At 46.9% G+C, this 19,927-nt stretch overlaps 2 protein-coding genes across 8 annotated transcripts in view; one reads left to right on the top strand and one right to left on the bottom strand.

Annotated features, from left to right (window-relative positions):
* Window positions 1-11,718, top strand: part of MGST2 (microsomal glutathione S-transferase 2) — a 29,343-nt gene extending 17,625 nt beyond the window's left edge. Inside the window, exons 2-5 of the mRNA XM_080403303.1 lie at window positions 4,463-4,562; window positions 5,759-5,829; window positions 7,768-7,849; window positions 10,572-11,718. Coding sequence (XP_080259429.1) covers window positions 4,463-4,562; window positions 5,759-5,829; window positions 7,768-7,849; window positions 10,572-10,704 — 386 coding nt within the window. The 3' untranslated portion in view covers window positions 10,705-11,718. The remainder of the gene's footprint in view (window positions 1-4,462; window positions 4,563-5,758; window positions 5,830-7,767; window positions 7,850-10,571) is intronic.
* A 98-nt stretch (window positions 11,719-11,816) lies between these two features.
* MAML3 (mastermind like transcriptional coactivator 3) overlaps window positions 11,817-19,927 on the bottom strand; it is a 326,795-nt gene continuing 318,684 nt past the window's right edge. For all 7 annotated transcript variants that reach the window (XM_080402717.1, XM_080402718.1, XM_080402719.1 and 4 more), the window contains one exon: window positions 11,817-18,965. In XM_080402717.1, coding sequence (XP_080258843.1) covers window positions 17,986-18,965 — 980 coding nt within the window. In that variant the 3' untranslated portion in view covers window positions 11,817-17,985. The remainder of the gene's footprint in view (window positions 18,966-19,927) is intronic.

Raw genomic sequence — 19,927 nt, forward strand, 5'->3', positions numbered from 1 at the left:
CTGACATGCCTCTGAGAATCAAGGACTAGAGAAAGAAGTGGGCAAGTCTGAGACGCTCTTTTTGCTTTATCAGCCTAAGACTGCCATAGCATTTTTAATGTTTGTCGTTATTTTCTTAGAAATAAATTGATTCATATAGTTGTATTTACACTAGGAAGCAAGATGCATGCAGTTGTGCTACACTAACATGAAATTAAGAGCAAGTTAAAAATAATTACTCTGCCTTTTTTTTTTCCAAGTATCTGTAGCACTGCCAACTTATCTAGCAAACTATCCATGCGGTTTGATTTTTCATTTGTTCTCAAAGCTTCAACTACTGAAATAACATTTGTACCCAGCAGAAAAAAAAAACGCTTGAGAACGTGACCCTTCCAGGTTAAAAAAAGCCAAAACAACAGAAGGCAAATAAAAAGCACCTAAAATTTACATTCTCTTTTTCTGTCAGCAGATCAACTACAACATACCCTTGTGAACTTCACAGTGCATTTCTAACCGGTGGCAATATTTATCATCAAATTCTGTGAAAGCTCAGCTTGCCTGCCTTGATTTTTAACATAAAGGTGTGAAGGTTTAAAAAGAAAGAAACAAACATTACCTGGAAAAATTACTGCCGTTTGAAAACTCAAGGAATTTTACAGGTAGTGAAACTGTGAAGGGAGGAGGAAAGTACCTACCTGTTTTTCCTTGTGACGGTTAATCCGTATTAGTTAATCTTAGTTAAAAATCACAGAAAAGACAAGATAACCTGGGTTTTAATTTCCACTGGCAGTCTGACATCAAGACCAAAGAGAAACCTGTGTAAGAATCCGGTCTGCTGATCTGATTTAAATCATCACAACTTGGCTTACTTTCAGCATGCTTTCTAGCATGGGTAAACCTGCACGGATTAATTTGGGGGAGTTCAAACGAACGTCGTGAAACGAGCACCGCAAGCACGTGCCTGGTTCATGCCAGGGGAGTCACCCAGCGTGTGACCGCTTGCTGTGAACAAAATACACCCCGCACGGGCAGCACTCCTGTTTGTTGGTGCTCGCCCTCCTGTTTATTCTGCTGAACCTCCGGCCATGAGTTGGGAAGGTGCTAATGGGCGACAGGACCCCCCTGAGGCAGTGCTGGAGGTCAGGTTTCACTTCACAATCATCAGAGGTACAAGAATCGGGGTCTCAGAACCGCCAGTTATTGGAAGAATCGGGTCAGGTGAAGATTAAGCTGTGCAAGAAATGCTCTAGGGTAGAAAGAAAAAGCAGAAACAATGCGGGAAGCCATTTCCAGTCATGAATCCAGTTTTAAGCAGCTGAGATTTGCTTGAGAGATTAGCGTTTCGCAGACTGATGGGAAAACAGGGGAATCCAACGAAAGGACAGAATGAACCCTAGTGATTCATATAGGAGAGAACAGGGAAGACAGGAGTCCCACGACTCCTCCATTTTGAAGCATTTCTATGAACTAGCACCTTTTAAAATCACTCTTAGTAACTCCAGGACCCAGCAAGAAATTATTTTCAAAGTTTGTTGTTTTGTTTTTTTTAAAGTATGTTAGGCCAGGCCATGCAAATGAACATGCACTATCATACACTGTGGTACAGGTAGCAGCTTCTCTACAGGCTTTTTAACACATATAAAATGTTTGGGAGTAGTATTCCCTGAAAGCCTGCTTTGTCCCATATTTTCAGAGTAAAGGTATTAACTCAGTAACCATAAATGCCACCTAAAGATGAAAGCAAAAAGAAAAAGCAAACAAAGGCAGTCAAACGTACTTTGTAACTACCTCAGTCATGTAATTTAGCCTGCTAGAACTGAACAATTTGATACAAGGGGAAGAAAAAGCTATGAAAATCTTTACTTACTCCTGCTGCAATGCTTTCTGCAGTCCGCCCGACAGCCCCTCCAGTGCGCAGGGCAGAAGAGCTCTCCCATTGCTTTATTATTTACTTTAGCCCATGTAAAACTATAATCACAGAACTTAAAATTCGGCATTACATCATTACTTCCCATTCACCAGAAAGGAACTAAAAGGCAAGTCCTATGCAGTTAACCAAAAAATACAGTAATTATTCCTCTCCTGAGCTCTTTTCAAATCCCCGGTTCACACCTGTCTTGCTCTGCACACCGGGCTCACTTTTTCTTTTAGGGTGACATACATGACTTTAGTTCTCCCCTTATGCAGTGCCACCGCTTGGTTTTCATTGGCATGTAAAAGACCGCTAGTCCCTAACTGAAGCAAACTTCCCATCAGTCGCAGTGGAAGCCACTAAAGAAGCGGATTCTATGCCGGCCGGCCGTAGTGCCGTACTATCACAAGCAGTCTCTGTGTATGGTTAGCCTGTCTCCCATCTGCAAACCCTGCCCCTCCGACCAGAGCCTTGCTGGCCAAGCAATACCAAGGGAAAACCGCATTGCAGCTGGGGCCGGGGTCATACCGTGGCCTTGACGATTTGCTTTGGTTAACTGTACCGAACAAACAAGAATGATTTGGCCCCTACAGCGCCTTCATCTTCTTATTCCCTCCAGTAAGTTTATTTTGTCCAGCATCCGTTCAAGGCCTTTTTTCAACTGATGTGGATGCAATGAGCCACCTTGGCTTGCCTTAGTTCCCCAGTAGAAAAAACCCGGTCCCAGACTGGCTGCAAGCATTGCATGGCTCAGTGGGGCCCAAGGAACACACAGCTGGCTAAAACCACCGTTGCACAAACCACAGCATGGCTCACCTACTACTCTGACTGATCAGCCAGGCAGGATTTGCCAGCATGTCTTGTTTGTCATATAAAATAGATCATTCTGGGGGCAACAGAAGTTAAAAAGCAACTTTCCAGTTAAGTTCTCCAGGAAAATATTTCTCAGAGGTAATTCTTGTGCTTCTGTGAGTTTCAGTCTCCCTGAGGCATGTTCCCCAAACCCTCCCTGCTGCCATTCTCCCCTCCTGAAAAGGCTGCAAGCTGGCAAATAGCACATGAATCTCCAGGCATAACAAGAGATACATGGGTGGAGTGGAAGAGGTCTTGCTGGATGTAAATACAATGCAAGGTCCTGCAAACCCGCCTTACAGAGAGGTAGCTGAGATGCTGTGACTAGTCTCTGGAGAGAAAGGTTAAGAGGTCACTTGAACACAGCCCGTAATTACTTACATGGGGAGAAGACGGATGGGAAAACGCTTTTTTAGGAAAAGGCTTTGGCCGCAAGGCTAAGATAAGAGGCGCACAGGGCAGCACCGGTGGTATCTCTAGCCATATTTTAATGCCACCACTCCCAGAAGGGAGGACAGAAGGTATGCTCCGGCCTTCCCCCTTAGCCAAGCCTTCTTAGTGAGCTCAGGTGGCTGCCTGGATTCTGGACCCAGGTAAAGTTTCGGTACAGGGCAGATAGCAAGCTTCTCATGCAGGGTGGCTATGACATGGCCAGAAGAATAACCCCAAGTGCCCGGGGAGTTTTAAAGTCAAACAGGGTGATGCCCAATAGCTGCGCTACATACAGAAAAACGCTGTCTGTGTATTGCCTTGTGTCCTTGTCAGCTTCTGTTCAACTTTCAGGGGGAGACTTCCACAAGGAGGGTATCAGTAAAATGAGGTATACGTATACGTGTCAGAAGTGATCCTAGAAATACAGTTGAGAAGCGCAGAGATAGTCTTTGATTGGTTTGGGGGTTTCTGATAAGCAACCAATACTTAGTCCCTGTACAGTAAGTAACCTGTCTTGCTCATGGCACTGCACCTGTTCTAAAAAATGCTTTTTACAAGATGGGTAAGTACTATCAACTCCAATCAGTGGAGGCAGAAACCGCATAGGTCTTTCAACAGCTAGCTCTCCAGCCGGTGGGGTGGGGAGCAGGGAACAGGCTCCAGCCTCCCCAGTTGCAGCTCTCCGCTCTTTCCAACATACTGAATTTTGAGAGTCCGAGAAAATAACAACAGATGGAAAAGCATGCGCTATATGATACGGGCAATTAACTTTAAAAAGGTGGCTACCAGATTTTTATTTCCAAAGTCTGTAATGCTGACCTACCCTTCAAAGCATCACAGCTCTTAGTGTCACTAAACCAAAACGACCATATGCTATTCAAACGTATGGAAGGGAAGCGACCTCCACCAGTGCAATTTGGTTGCTGAGATACTGCTCAGGCAGCGCGCTGCCGCTGCGGTGTGGCTGGGCTGCTCCTGAGCTGTGTTGTTCTGGGATTCAGGTGAGGCAGAAGGATACTTAAACCATAGCCAGTGTAGCAAATGCAAAAAGAGAATGCGTATATTTCGGAAACAGCAATTTCCCCCTTCCTCATGAGTGTCACTCGTGAAGATAAGATCTAAACATCTGTAAGGAAAAGCTAGGTTATCTAATATTGGTCTCTTTATGTCAAACAAAATGGAAAGAGCTGAAGAACAACGATCTCTATTAAAAATATTACTGATGTGTTAGGGATGCAACTGAAGCGAGGGACTGTGTAATTTGTGAGCCCTTATTTTTGCTTGCAGGTCATTTTGCTTGGCTGGTGGGGAAATCAAGAATGAAGCACAAGGTCATGCCCCCAGCTGTCACTGGGGCTCCAGAGTTTGACAGAACATTTCGTGCACAGTAAGTCTGGAGATCATTAAGATGGTGGCATTGAATAACAATTCAGTCCAGAAGAGAAGCGAAAACATTACCTTAGAAACATTACCTTCTCTTTGCATCCATTGCTCAAAAAAAAGAAAAAAAAAAGAAAAAAAAAAGAAACATGATGAACAGATCACTTTTCAAATGCTTTGGCTGTTACTTAAATAATAACGGGGTAAGTTCAGCTCAGTTTAAACAGTCACTACTCAAACTCTGATCGAACTAGGCAATCAGATTACCCAAACCTAAGTAGGGGTTGAGAGCTAATTGATTGTAATTTAGAGAATTCGGATGTTCTGGATCTAGCAAGCTGTGCTGTCGGTTCTTGGACTGTAGTTAACATCAAACACGTGGAAAGCAAGAGCACAGAAAACCTCTGTCTTCCCAGTGGGCCATGGTGGAATGGCCTGTCTAAGAAGATTGCATTTTCCTAACGGTCTTCAGTCTGTGGTTAGCTAAGGACCCTATGCAAGACTGTTTATTTCAAACAATCCCATCTGCTGTAACTGTAGTTGTAGCGGATAACAATAACGAGACGTAGAATACATCAGAAAACATATTAGATAACAGAATATATGAGCTATAGAAGGTTGCCTAATTTGTTAAAAAGAAATCCATTCAGGACAACCAAGAAAAGATATCCCAACAGAATCTTGGTGGGAAAACCAAAGATGTCCACAAATCAAAGTGTTACGGTCCTCGCCATAAGAAGAGCTATCGTGTGCTGTGTGTGCCTGACGGTGCTCGTCAAGGCAGTTGGCCTGGGCAGAGCAATCCAGGCTGCCTGTGCACAGCTCGGCGCTTCCCCTTGCAGCCTGGGGAACGCTGACCCACACCGAGCACGGGGGCAAGTGATTAACAGCACATCCGTGTGCTAGAATTCCTGCCTGCCTCTGCTGCACAGGCATGTGGCTTGGGATTATTTTCCATGTAGTTAGAATGCAGATCCTTCTCTAAATTTAAATACCAGGAAAATATTTTAAATAGTTTGTATTTGAGATTACAAAGAAGAGAATTTTTAAGAGTGCCTAATGCTGGCTTGCCCGTGCTCTCACTGGACTCAATAGCATTCACTTTAGTGACAACAAAACGAGACCAAAGCCGATTCTCCTTGAAAATCCTGCCCATAGTTCTTTTCCTTTCCAGACTAACGTTCTTTCAAATTTATTCTGCAGACAAAACTGCGTGGAGTTTTACCCAATATTCCTGACTGTCCTCTGGACTGCAGGATGGTTTTTTAATCAAGGTAAACACTTTTTGGTTTTATCGTGGACTGAATTTTTAGGTAACTTTTTAAACCCCTTTAGTTTTATCAGGAGGTAAATGACTGCAGACATCTTTTTCCCTTCTTTTAATTGCATTACCTTAGCGTGGCCTTCCTAGAAGAATGCTTAGTGACACTGAAATCCCCACTTAGCTGTGGCATTTCACCTAGCCCCACCGGCTTCCACTTCTCTCTGCACACCAAGGAGCCAGTTGCATGGCACGTTTATCATACATCTCGTGGATTTTCAGGGTGAATCATTCAGAAAAGCAGCTCCCAGATGCTTCCCACTAACAATTATTCCCACGTTATGGGACAATTCTCACAAAACATCAAGCATAGCTGTTGTCCCTGGGGACAAGGCAGCCTGAAAAGACTCAGGTCAGAGCACTCATCCCTGTGGCTGGACCCCTGGCTGATGGAGATGGAGCTCCAACCAGCAAACCTTTGGTTTTTTACATCCCAGATGAGTGACACCACCACGGGGCTATGACTCATTTGTTTGTTCCGGGACACAGCACTGAGCACTGAAGCGCAGCCTTAACAGTGGCATGTCCAGCCATAGATATTGTACTTCAGGGGAGCAGCAGGGACTCCTGAACACCCATTACATTTTCTGAGGGGCATACACCTGGCAGGGGGGCATTTTCTAGCCAAATGTTCTGAACTCAGACACCCTGGAGCTTTCATACCTCTCACACTGCTGGACTTTCCAAGGCTGGTCCATGTTACCCCGAACAGTGATGGAGTGGGCTCTTGTAGAGCTAGAACTAGTGACAGGGCCCAACTTTTGCATTTTGCTTTATTAACCCTTCCCCAGCTGATGTTTTAGAAGCACAAAGTCTGTGGGCTGGTGAAAGGGTAACTAGCTCATGCCCACTCCCTCCTCTTCCCGACCGACTAGCTCACTTCTCCATTTTCTATGTTTGCCCCGAAACAGTCGTTTTGTTTTGGGGATCTCTTATAGTCAGAGTCCCGTCTCCACTGCAAATCCGATGTAAATCCTAAGTAGCATCATGTACCAAACTAGATATGAAATATTACACGTGCTCATAGACAGACGATTGAATCAAGGAAGATCACAGCTGCCAACCCACAACACAGACAACTGCTCTCACATGTAAGAAAAGACAGATTATGTTAACCTCCCCTTCAAGTCATTTTTTTCAGCAGAGTATCTCCCATAGGTATGTTTACACGAGTTAATCCAGAACACAGTAAAAGCTGTCCTCTGTAACACTCACCCGCATGGTTTGAAAGAACACAAAATTAACTAGCACTGCTTAGTCCTGGGTAATACGACTGACCTACGCACCCTGCTCCATCTATCAAATGGAGGTGACTTTATACTCTTCCCACAGGGAGGTCAGAAAGCTAACTTCACTACAGCTTTCTCTCATGTCCTTGGATAAAAGCTGCCATATAAATGCAAAGCAGGTTATTAACAACATAAATAAGATTCTCGTTCCAAAACAAACACTCCTTTTTAGCATGAATGGCCATAAAAATGCAAAATGACAGCACTGGGTCAAGCCACAGTGCTCCAGCCCACTATCCTGCCTCTGGGATAGCCACCAAGCGGGGGTGGGGCCACAGGTTCCCATCAGTTCTTGAGATCTCCTTTTCAGGGAAGGCTTTTGTATTTTTTTGCACAGTCCTATGCCCACCCCTATCTGTAAACCCACATCAAGAGCCTCGTATAGTGAATGTCTAAGAATCCATTTATCTCTTTGGAATCATTCTTTCTCAATATAACTTCCCAGGGTATGGATAGCTATGAAAATGCCCAGAGCTATACAACCAGGAAACATAAACTAAAGTGGTTAACTGTCTACAATCCTAATATTTTAGTTTTCTGGTTTTTTGTTTTTTTGTTTTTTTGGGTTTTTTTACCCTCTCTATTAATCTTTTCTTTCCTAGAATTAGCTTCCTTTCTGGGTGTGTTGTACGTGTTTGCTCGCTACAAGTACTTCCACGGTTACGTACAGTCTGTGAAAGGAAGGTAAGGAGTTACCGACTGGATGCACATTCGAAGCCCCAGGCTGTGGTCTGAAGCTGGGCTGAGAGCCAGGGGCTGGTGGTGAAAAGTGACTATAACTGAATGCAACGTGTGTAAAGTGTCAGCAAGAGGTCAGGGCAGAGGGCTGGCTGTTAGGGTAGGAGCCTAGGTTAAGACGGGCACGTGCTACAAGAAAGAAAGAAAAAGTTTGCTGCCCACCTTGTGGGTGCCTGCTTTGTACTGAGCATATTTGCAACCTGATTCGGAGAGGCCTGAAGACAGCAGCACAATGTTGCAGCTCAGGACTGCTGTAGGATGGGGAGACCGCTCAGGCAAGGCTTGCAGTGTGCCTGCCCAGCTGCTGTTTTCATTTGCCCTCAGTATGTCACATTCAGACCTTTACTCTAGCTGTACAAAATGCACTAAAGGAACGGAGCAAATCTGGCCTTGTAGGCTGATGAACTTTCACCAAACAGATAAAAGAACACAGCTTCAGATAAGCACACGTTAATGAATGTTAAGTGCACAGCTTGTAACATGAATTTTGCTTCAACAAACATGCAGGCTGGCAAAACACCGCTCCGCTATAGGCACTCAAACACACGGTTTATTCCTTGTTTCACTGAAGCCACTGTGCTGTCTTCTGGGTCCTGACCTAAGGCTCCTCTTCCAGCACAGATTGCCAGTCATAAAAAGAAAATAGCATGATACGTGCTTGTCGTAAGATCAAAAGACCTGCGATGTACGTTTCTAGAGGAAGAAACAAAACAAAAGACAGCAGCAAGACTGTACTACAGGGCTATTTTCCATAGCTTGTATATCGGCGTTACCATTCTCCTTCACTGCAGTCTCCACCAATCCTTCATCCTCTTTGGAAGAGCTGTTGATCAAGAGCAGGGAGAGGCTGTGTTTCCCAGAGCAAATATATGGAGATAATTTTATATCTCCCAGGCAGAGATGCAGTAATTCAAATGATGCAACGAACACCAGCCAGAAGACTAGCAACTACTAAGGAAGTTTGGGGGGCAAAACCGTGTAAATAAATAGACAAGCACAGCATAAAAGGCTTTTCCTTAATCAGCAAACTAAAAAGACCTTTGTTCAAGAAATCTTTCCCATGCTTTACTTCAGTACTCTCAGACCGAATAGGTTCAGCCTCTCTGGGAAGTCTAACGACAGGGGCTGGCCTCGCTGCTAGAGCTTTACGCTCTGGCGAGACTGATTTCCTTGCATCAACCAGAGGGTGCCGAGAGCCAGCCTGGCAGCCCTGCAGGAGGGCTCTGCTGGAGTGCCTGCTGCGTGCTAACCTCCGGCAGGCGCTTCAGCTGGCAACAGCTCAGCACAAGCCAAGCATGCGGACCCCGGCCCCGAAACACAGCGCGAGCCTCCAGCAGCCCTGCTGGCAAGGGCCGCGCTGATTCCCAGCTGTAATCACTGACTACAGCCCCGCTAGTTACAGAGACAAACCCGGTCCCTGTGCGCAAAGAGCTGGTTACCACACGCACTCGTGCGCTTGCCTACATGAATTGCAGTTCGGGTTTGCCACGGCAGGGATTCTTAAGAACGCGACAGGAACATGCACCTTCTACTTGGTTTCTGTGCTGGAGAGGCCTTTGCAAGTGAGCTGTATCCTTTACTTTTCCCTCCAGCTGGCTCTAACAGGTACTTAAAGGGCTAAGCTAAAGACTTTCTTCATGCTTTCCCGAAACTGGGAAAATCTTGTCCTTCGCCATTTTCAAACCTGTGTCTAGGTGTGGCACACCCAGAAAGGCTGCTTACATCTCTAGGCTCCAGAGAGATTCTCAGGCTCCCCATACTCCCGGGGTGCCTGAGCACCCAACCTTTCAACCCCCACGGGGACGGGGATGGCTAGCTATAAATCAAAGGCCGACAAGCTCCTCGGATCTATCTCCAGTGCTAACACGGTGGGATTCTCCAAAGAGACCTTCCATCGCTTGCTTTGCGGGCAGAGTCCAGCCCAGCAGCAACTCCCAGAATACGCCTGTCGGACCAGAGCCTGCACCTGAGAGCAGCCCCAGGAGCGTGCGGGGAGGGGAAGCGCCCCGCTCACCCGTGCCTGCACAGCACGCTCCGTGTGTCAGAGCGGCAGCGCTCTCCCAGCCTCTCTTGTGGGAGCTTTCAATTGTGTACAAATGAAATCACCTGATCCTCTCCCATCCTCAGCAAGTACCCTAATGGCTGGGGTTTTAGGGTCGACGCTCCAGTCCAAAAATCCATCTCCAAGCCAAAGCCATAACCCGTAGCAGACCTAGCAGACCTCCCAGCTCAGTGGGGAGTACCTGAACAGCAGATGCGGATGTAAGACACACGCACACCTCTCCCCCCGTCCCTAACTAAGGCTTCTCTCCCACGCTCCTACACCTAGAGTGGCAGTGAGGTGCTCAAGCTTGTCTGCAGCTTTACCTGCAGGTCTTCATATCGTGGGATGAGGTAGCTTCATCCTGGAGCAAGTTCCTAACTTCCACATGAATATCTGAAAACACTGGGGGAGAGTTTTCCCATAGACTGGATATTTGGAGTATCTCTCCTCCCTAGCAAAAGTCACATGCAGGAATGGTTTACTACCAAAACAGCCCAAGGTAGCATCGCAGCAACGATCCTTTCTGATTCTACACACCTCTTCTTAACTGGCGTGGACCAGCAGTTTCACTGTAAACACACCATGTACAGCTTGTAACAGTATTTTTCTGCTTTCCACTTCTAGGTTAACAGGTTTCTATTTGAATTTGATAATTCTAACTTGCTTGATAACCCTGGGTGCAGCTGGGATTATTAACAGCTTTCTGGATGAATACCTAGACTTCAGCATTATGAAGAAACTGCGTAAATTGTTTTGAAGACTGTTTGTGGTGGTTGTTTTTTTAAAAAACAAATACATAAGATGGATGCTTTCCCTGAACACCAAAAAGATGATAAGCTGCATGTGAATAAAGCATCAGAGCTCTTTACTAACAGCCCATTGCAATGTAAAATGCATGTTTTTCCTGAGCTGTTTACGCTTTCTCCTTTCCCTACACTCTTGAAAAACAGTCGGTAAGACAGAATGTCATGTCACATCTGCATTTGCAATTAAATGTTCTGTTCTCCTGTACAGTACTGTAAACCCTAAACAAACAACATAAAACTAAAACCATTAATTCACTAAGTAATGTAGTTGCAGCTGGCACCGTGTGGTGAAAATTTATTAAATTGATTACTGCTTATGAAAAAGTCTTTTGTCTTTAATTAGGAATCATTTAACTTGGACAGTGAGCTCAGGGAGCTCAAGGACAACTTTAATGAGCAGGTGGTGTCTGTCTGGAGCCCCCTGAACAAGCCAGATACAAGCAGGACCATCCAGGCAATAAATACTGCATGCAGCTATGTCCTGACAGTAACTCCACCATGCTCGGGCATCTGGCCAGTGTCCCTGGAATGTGTGAACCTTACGAATCATGAGATAGTGCACGCCTGCACTTAGCATAAAATTAAAAGTTTACATACACTAGGTGTGTAAACTATTTTTCTTTTTCACCAAGTATAAAGGCAGGCAAGCTGTGGGACTGGGCCAGAAGCCCCACCTACGGGTGGATGCACTGTGTAGGAATTTTCCCAGTTACTGAGAGACTCCTGGCTCCGCCGGCTGCAACGGGGCTTCCCAGCCAAAGGATGGGCCTGGTGATGTTAAATTGGTAACTGGTGATGTGTCCTTTTCTTAGTCTCTGTAACGCTTTGCAGTAACGCTTCGACACCTTGATCCTATTGCTCTTTTATCATATTGTGCATAATAAGTACTACTGTTTCCTTTTATCATATCACATGCTATTTTCCTTTATTATATTGTAATATAATAAACTGCATTTATTCTTGTATTGGGGTTGGAATTAATTTTTGCTTGGTGTCCAATCAATTGGCAAAGCACACTGCAAGCATCAGCCCATCTTACCCGATGTCCTTCAGCTTTGCCAACGCCTCTGTAGTCTTCCTTCACTCCTCTTCATTTCCCCCAGCAGTGCCATTCATTCTGCGCAAATGTAAAGACACACTGATGCAATATGCTGCTGTGAGGTCCCGATTTTCCAAGTATATCCAATCCCACTGCAGGAGGCCGTTTAAGCATATATGGAAACACTGCTTTCTTCAGGAAAACATTTAAAGCTGCACTCAACCCTACACTTTTCTGAAGACCTTTTGGTTATATACACACATTTACAGCTCAACGTGTGCTCAAACACTCTTCTCGTGGAAGTGGGGCCCTCCAGTAGGCAGATCCCAGTCCTCACACAAAGCCTCTTGAGCACAGGCTGTACGGCTGTACCCACAATGTGGCACTTGTGAGAGGGAGAGCCAGCCCAGACAAAAAAAGAAAAAAAAAAAAGAAAAAAAAAAGAGACACAGATGCTTGCACTTCTAAGAATTGGGTCTACTGCGTTGTCTCTCCCTTCAAGGCACAGATGGTTGGGGTGTGGAAAAGACTAGACAAATGTCCCAGCATGGCCTCAGCTCTGGGAATCATGACAATGGAAAACAAACTGACTATGAAAACAGTTTTCTGCTAAAAGAGGGGAAAAGTCATGGCTTACCACTGAGAGCATAAAGTATGCTGATGGTCAGTTTAAGCTATGTAGAAGAACAGAGGAGCAAGGCCATGCCTATTTTGGTAGCTCCTGATAATCCAAATTATTTAGGCAATACTGAATATACTCATGCTAGAGCCAGCAGGCAGAAATTTTCCTTGTCATGCCTCAGAAGACATAATCTGGCCCAAAAATACTGCATGTTAATAGTGGTGCTCGGTCAGGCCTATATAATGAACATGCTTAAGGTATTTCTAAAAGTGTACTGAGGTTGATAACCTGACCCCAAAATAATCAAGTGTTGGATCAGCTTCATAACAACCTTTCATACAAAAAAAGTGGACACGTGTGGAAGTTAAGTTTGTGATTAAAAGACACAGCTTAGTGCCTGCAGGTGGCAGACGCTGAAATGGCATTTGAAACAATAAAATGACACAAGTACAAAGGTACAAGACTTGGGTGCAGCAACGGCTGCTGAGGGGGAAAGGATGGATTGTGGTGGTGAGCAGGCTGGAGCTGACACAGCTGCGGAAAGGGCAACTCTCCGGCACTTGTCTCCAGAGAGAAGGTACAACAGGGCCAGATTTAACAACCACAGAAATCACCAGGAATTCTTCCACTAACTTTCCTTCTGCGGGCTGAAAGACAGAAAATCCACCCACCCATGACGCCTTCAGACGGTCAGGGGCAGCAGGATGTGCTGCCACCAGAATCAAAACCAAGACAAAGGTCCAAAGTACGTAACAGGCTTGAAATACACTAGAGGAGGCCCAAAGGTCGCTGACTGTGCTCAAACAGGCCTTTGCCTCCGACGTTATTCCGTTCCAAGCTGGCCTGTTGTGGTGGTCTGGTGTGTTTATAGACAGCTTCCCATAGTCCATCTACTACTGCATCGCATTGCACAGAAAGGAACAGGCTGCTGTCGCTCAGGAACAATTTCACATGCCAAAAAAATGTAGGTGTGAGGCTGCAAAGCGTCACCCAGCAGCACAGAGCCAGAATGCTAGGGCAGAAACACAAACCTAACGTTTCAGCATCTGCACCAGCTAACGAGAGGGCAGAAGCAGGCCTAGAGGTGAGGATGCCACCTGTCTTCTGAGTCACTGCTTTTTCCCCACTAAGCCAGGACAGAACGGTGAAAAGTGCTAAAGACTGACTCGTCTAGAACCAAGGCCACACCACACCTATAGCAGATGGATGCTGCCAGGGTCCGTAGTTTAGTCCTAGTGAGAACCACACCATTGCCTACCTGCTGCTCGAGGAGTCAGCATCAGGCTGCACATTCAGCACGCGCTGTGAGTCGATGCAAATCTTCATGTTGGTCCCGATCGGAAACAACGACGGTCCCTGCTGCAGCTTCAGAGCCAGTCGGTACCTGGGGGCCTCTTCCCAAGAGCATCTTCCCGGCAAGCCCTGTGCCAGCACATGCTGAGGGGCAGCTCTGGTGAGCTGCTCTGATCTGAGCCCGCCTCCTTCTTCGCACCCTGTTCTTCACATCCAAACAGTAAAGGACTGGCGTTAAGGAGAGAAGGGGCGCCTCATCTTGAAGGTTGTGAGTGGAGCCAAGCCACGCTGGCACCCCCAACGGCAAGCTGTGCAGAGGTCCGGTGCCTGATCCCCCACGCCTCTGGTAGGCTGGGAACACGGAGAAATCGGTGTCGAGCCTTGAAGGCTACATCGCATGTTCGTCCTAAACAGGTCATATAAATTCAACAAGTCTACACACACTTTCCAAAAGGCTTCTGACACCACGGTTCTTCTCACACTGTAGTACTAGTAGGTTACAAGGAACTACTCTAAGTGTGCATCTTCACACTTCCCCAGTTTCCCCATGTCTTCTTTCCAGTTTCTACACCCAGCCCTGCATCTCCCTCCCTCCACCCCGCCTCACTTTCCCCAGCCACCAGACTCCTACACCCTGGGCTCTCCATCGTGTTCCTCCCCTGAAAGCACTTCCTTACTCCTTGCTTTTGCTCCCTACAGAGAATAAATATGTAAGTTTGGAGCTGCCACCTCTAACCGCCCCAGTTACGAACCAAATGCCTGGGCACAGACCTCACCTCGGAGCACAGGCAGTTTTGGCAGCTCACCTTGCTCCGGGGTAGGGGCACGGCGGCCCCCAGGCAAGGCAGCCACCTGAGGAAGCACTGCCCCCCGCAGCAGCCCACCACGGTGACCTTGTGGCCCTGCTGTCACAGGGGAGCTGCTCCGCTGTGCCTGCTGGGGCGAACTGGGGTGCAGGGACCTTACCGGCTGCTGAACAAGTGTGGGGCAAGAGGGGCAGCCTGGTATGGACCATACCCCCCGTAACGCCCCGGTTCACCTCCTCCCCCGGGAAGATCACCCACCGAGGCGCAGGAGTGGGGCGAGAAACGATCCTATAAACCAGCCTGGTATATGACTCAGATAACCATCTTTTATTTGGTTCTTTTTTGCTTTTGTTTTGTGTTTTGTTTTGTTTTTTGTTTTTTTTTTTCTTTAAAAGTGGTATGTTAACATCAGGTCTTTTTCTACATTTTCAGAGCTCTGTACAGGTCTTAAAAGGAAATAAGCAATGCTTAATGTACAAAATAAAAACAGAAAACTAGAAAAATCTGAATAGAACGGAGCAAGTTGCTGTCAGGGATACAGTACAAATTAGTAATTAGACGTCATCTGAAGTGCAATACCACTGCAGTAAGGATGAGTTAAGGAATGAAATAAAAATACTCTATTTTAAACAAACAGTATATATATATATTTTTATATGTATATATTTTACAGATAGTAGACCCAGTGATATCTGTAGAATTGTAAAAACATATTTACAAATAACTTTTTTTTTTTAACATTACATATACATCAGCACCATAGTAAGAAAGGAAAAAAAAAAAAACCCAAATAAACCAACCCCAAATCTAATAAAATCTACCTCTCTAGTACTTGGTCCCAGTACAGAGTATTTGGAGGAAGCTTAATAAAGACAAAAGAGACTCAGTCTTCAACACCATTTATTCCCCAAAGCCTGTACCTCCCTGACGCACACGGATTTGCACGTGGCTGCTGCATGGTGGTCGTGTGTATCTAAACCCTCATTTCCCAGCTCTGTGTTGGCAGGCGACCCTCAGCCACTCGCTCCCGAGAAAGGAACGCTGCTGTGCCGTCTCCAGCGCCATCCCCATGGAGCGGGCTTGCTGCCTCCTCCTCCTGGCACCTCTGTCATACAGGGCAGGACAGGTACGTGCCACAGCAGCTCGTCGCTCCCTCACCCACGCGCTCACGCAGACACACACGCACGCACGATGCCCTCCTACCTTCAGGGTACCACTTCTCCCACTGTTTGCCTGTCCCTTCTGTCCCAGCTAGCCCTACCAAGAGCCGCTTACCCGCAAGATGGACTGCAAACTTTGGCTGGTGCTCTCTTTCACTGAATTAGGGCCCAACCGGGCTCCGGCTGAAGCAGCAGACAGGCAAACCCCTATCGTCTTCAGTAGGAACTGGGAGAGGTCCTTGTGCTGTATTTTAAAAAGGGGTTAGCTAAAAGAGATGTACTAAAGCATTTTTTAAAAATTTAGCAGTCAGGGCAAACTGGATTGATAGCTCACCTTGACCAGCTAGTCCATATTAAAAATGCAGCTAGTCCTGCTCACATTACAGCATATAAAACAGATACTTCCCCTGTCCAGGTATTACTGCACAAAAGGGAACCGTAAAGGTGCGCCGAGATGGTTCCAGGCCCATTTTGCTCCCACTCCTTAATGCGATGCATACCTGTGCTCCACAGGGAAAGGCAGGACTTGAAAATGCAAAATGCCAAGCCCCTCAGCTCCCGTGGATTTCAGTGCTCAGCACTTTGCATCGTCGGGCCCAAGGAGAGCGGCGCAAAAGGAGGTAATTGGTAGTTGGTACTGGTAGTTGTTCACCAGAGACACTTTCGCTGCAGAGCACGTCTTATGGCTCACAAAGGCCAGCGTTAGGCCAAAAGTTCCCAAACTTTTTGGATTGTGGATCATGTTAACATTTTTTATGCACCACTATATAACCTGATAAGCAGCTCTCAACTGAAAACACTAAAAAGGTGATAGGTTTTGGAGGACAGCTTACCTCGGCCTCAGAATGCAGCTTGGGGACTGCTGCTTCAGACATTCAGAACGACTGGCATCTCAGTATTGTGCAAGATGCATCACAACTTCATTACAGTGCTGCTCAGCACCGGTCCACACAGTGGAGATAGTGATGCATCGCTATTACCTAAAAGCTTATTTGGGCAGACCCTGTGTTTGTAATAACTACATCAATTATTTTACCCATCCATGAATGATCTTTCGAGTAGTCCTTCACTGGTTCCTGTTCTTCAAATACTGCAGTGAATTTTACCCCGGCAAACCAGAGAGATTAGAACAGACGTCTGTTTAAAACCGAAGATCAGGTTGCGTATAACATCACGTCGAGAGCCCAGGCATGCCAGGGCAGTATCACTTGCCAAACTTGCACTTCTCAAGAGGAGAGGAGAAACTCATTCTGCATGCCAAACCCTGCCTGCACATTTCCTCATGCCTGTTTTCTCCTGGCCTGCCTGCCCCTTTGTGGCAGTTGTCGCTCACCTTGCTTGCCACTGAAGGATAGGAGGGGAAGTAAGCGAACTCAAAACATGCTGGGGAGGAAGGAGAGAGAGAGACCCCCACTCAAGACCTGTGCTGATGTCTTTTGGTACCTCTTCACCCTTCAACACTGTTTGAAGCTGCTGTTCTGCACCCCCAGGCAGCAGACCCACACCAAAGTGCTCCGACAGGGAAGTGCTACTGCAAGTCTCAAGGGGACTAAATAGCTCATTAAGTTAACCCTGCCACCTAAGCCATCTCTAGCAGCAGTCTCCTAATCAAACTGTCCTCACCACACTGCCAAATTTATGTTCTCCTACACTTCTATTGGATTTTTATCACTCCGCGGTGAAAACGGTGACCTGCCCGTGACTGTTTAGGTTTGTCCTGTGTGTGCTGCACATCCCTCGTGACAGCCCAGAGCTGGCCCTGTGGGTTTGGCCGTGGCTCAGCGAGACCCGCTTACCCCTGGGGCTAAGCCCATTTCTGACCAGGGCCCGTGTGATCGCCCGCAGGCATCTTTAGGCTCACTCCTGGCTGTTTTCATCTGCTCCCCTGAGAGTTGCAGCGATTGCAGTTACACGAGGTGGGAGATACTGGGACTGCGCCACACAACTGTGCAATGAAGCCTCACTTCAGCGGGGAAGGAACAAAAGTTCCCAACCAGAGGCATCAGCTGGCTTTTCCAGTTTCCCCATTCTGCCCTCCCTATCCCCCCCACCCCCATAGCGGGTGCTGCCACACAACGGAGATTGCTTGGTGGAAGTCTTGGGATGCCGATGTTTTCATCGTCCCCTGAATCTTCCAAAGTTGGCTACAGATCAGCTTAGTTTGCACGATTAAAAACAAAAGAAAACAAAATAACCCCAAACTAAACCAATTCGAACAAAAAAAACAACAATCCAAGGATGGGGAGAACATCCAGCTCTCTCTCTTCTTTTTCCAAACGCAACAACCAAAGCTCCAGACTATACAAGCCCATTCACTGGGGGTTTCCAAACAACTCATCAAGTTCTTGTATCCACTCATCCCCTGGTCCGCTCTTAATGATGGAGTCCACAAGGTCTGCGCCCTCTGCTAAACTGGAGAACGACCCCCCTGCTCCTTCATTACTGTAGTTGTAGGATATGTCCTGAGTGGGATTCCTCTCGTAGGCCTGGCCTTGGCTGCTCTGAGCAAAGTTACCACCTGGCATTTGCTGCGTTGGAGGCTGACTAAAGCCAGACATAGCAGGGACCCCTTGGCTTATTGCAGGCATTACCATCGGCCTGGCCTGGCTGGCTCCTTGCTGCCCAGGTAGTGGCTGCAGCAACTGTCTCCCCATCGCTGGGTTCAGGGCTCTTACTGTCCCACCCGTGTCCACAACTGTCTGTGGGAAATGTTGCTTGGACAGCCGCGGCTGCCCAGCCTGCATCGGGTACGTTGTGCCGTTGTTGAAGGGCCCCATTTCACCGCTAGTCCTTCCGGGGACACCCTGTAAGCCTCGCTGCTGCCAGTTTTGTGTTCCTTGAGGGACGGTCCCCATCAGGTTTTGAAGTCGTGGTGCTTGTGGCCTGGGTAAGACCTGGCCCACGGGTCCTTTCATCTGCTGCTGATGCTGGGGAAGAGCAGAGTTTACCAGCATGTTCTGACCAAAATTGCCAACCATTCCCACCGCTTGTCCAGAGGCAGTCTGCCTCGTTCCCTGGCCTGTGTTATGTGCCATGTTCATGCCACTTTGGTTTGGGTGCTGCAACATTTGGCTCATCCCTGTGCTCATACTGTACATTCCCGGCTGGCTGGAAGAGGCGTTGCTGTAAGGAGCCATGCCCATGTCTGACTGGCCTGCGGTCGTGGGCAGCGTGCTCGGGGTCTGGGAGGGACCCATTGCCATCATGCTCGCATTCTGGGCCATCATTCGGGATGTCCTTATGCTCTGGAGTGCTGCTTGGTTTCTCACGGCTGCTATATCCTGGGGAGAACCTACACCAAAAAGGGAGGAAGGTAAGGAAAAAAATTAGAGTCCTGTAAATCTTAACTAACATTCCTTTGCATAAGAGACAACCTGTAGGAGCCTTCTGCATCACAGTAAGGTTTCAGATTGCTGTGCTTTCTGAGCGAATAAACTATTGTTTCATGTGAAGGCTAGCAGTGAGCTAGAAGGTTATCCATCCTGGGGAGATGTGCTTGCTGCCTAACGTTTGTTGTGTTTCAGAGATTATATGTTCCCCAACTCGCTCTGGCTGCACCCTCTGTCCCGACCTGCCAAGTCCCCTCTCCTTGAGGGTGACAGTTCACACAGCTCAAGCGCTGCCCTAAACAGGAATTGCCGATCACGTTATGGATTCGATTTGTGAAGCGGGACACTGTTCAGCAGAGAATACCATCAACAGAGACTAGCAGCCTAATTTCCCTTAAGGCCTAAAACGAGGCTGGCAAGATTAAAAGGCCAATGATTTATAATTCTCAATTACGACAATTTTGGGATGCGTACCCCAAGGTATTCATGGCTTCAGGTTTTTGAAGAATCCAGGCAACACAACTGCATGCCTGATGCGTGATTACAGCCATGGTTGCCTCCCTGATAACCGCCTTCCCAGGTACCTAAGCTAGACAGCCACAGAAGCTGCAGGGCTAAAACAGGCCTGCCTTTTCCTTACTTCACTAGGATCAGAGCTTAAATTTTTAAGAAGTGACCTGAGAGTCAAAGTCCCCTTTCTAAAGCAAACGTGAGTCTTCCTTTTTGTGTGTATTTTTTTTTCCCCCAGGACCAGTGACAATGTGCACCCTCCTCTGTGAAAAAAAAAAAAAAAAAAATAAAACCACTCCCTAAGACTTCAAAGGTGTGTATGCACTGTGGTTCAGCAGCACTCATCTCCTTCAGATAAGCCTAATTCAGCTTGTAGCAAGCAAATGAGAAAGCTTCCACCCGTCTTCTTCAATGG

Source organism: Falco punctatus (genome assembly GCF_963210335.1).
Source record: "Falco punctatus genome assembly, chromosome: 1".
Classification (NCBI taxonomy): domain Eukaryota; kingdom Metazoa; phylum Chordata; class Aves; order Falconiformes; family Falconidae; genus Falco; species Falco punctatus.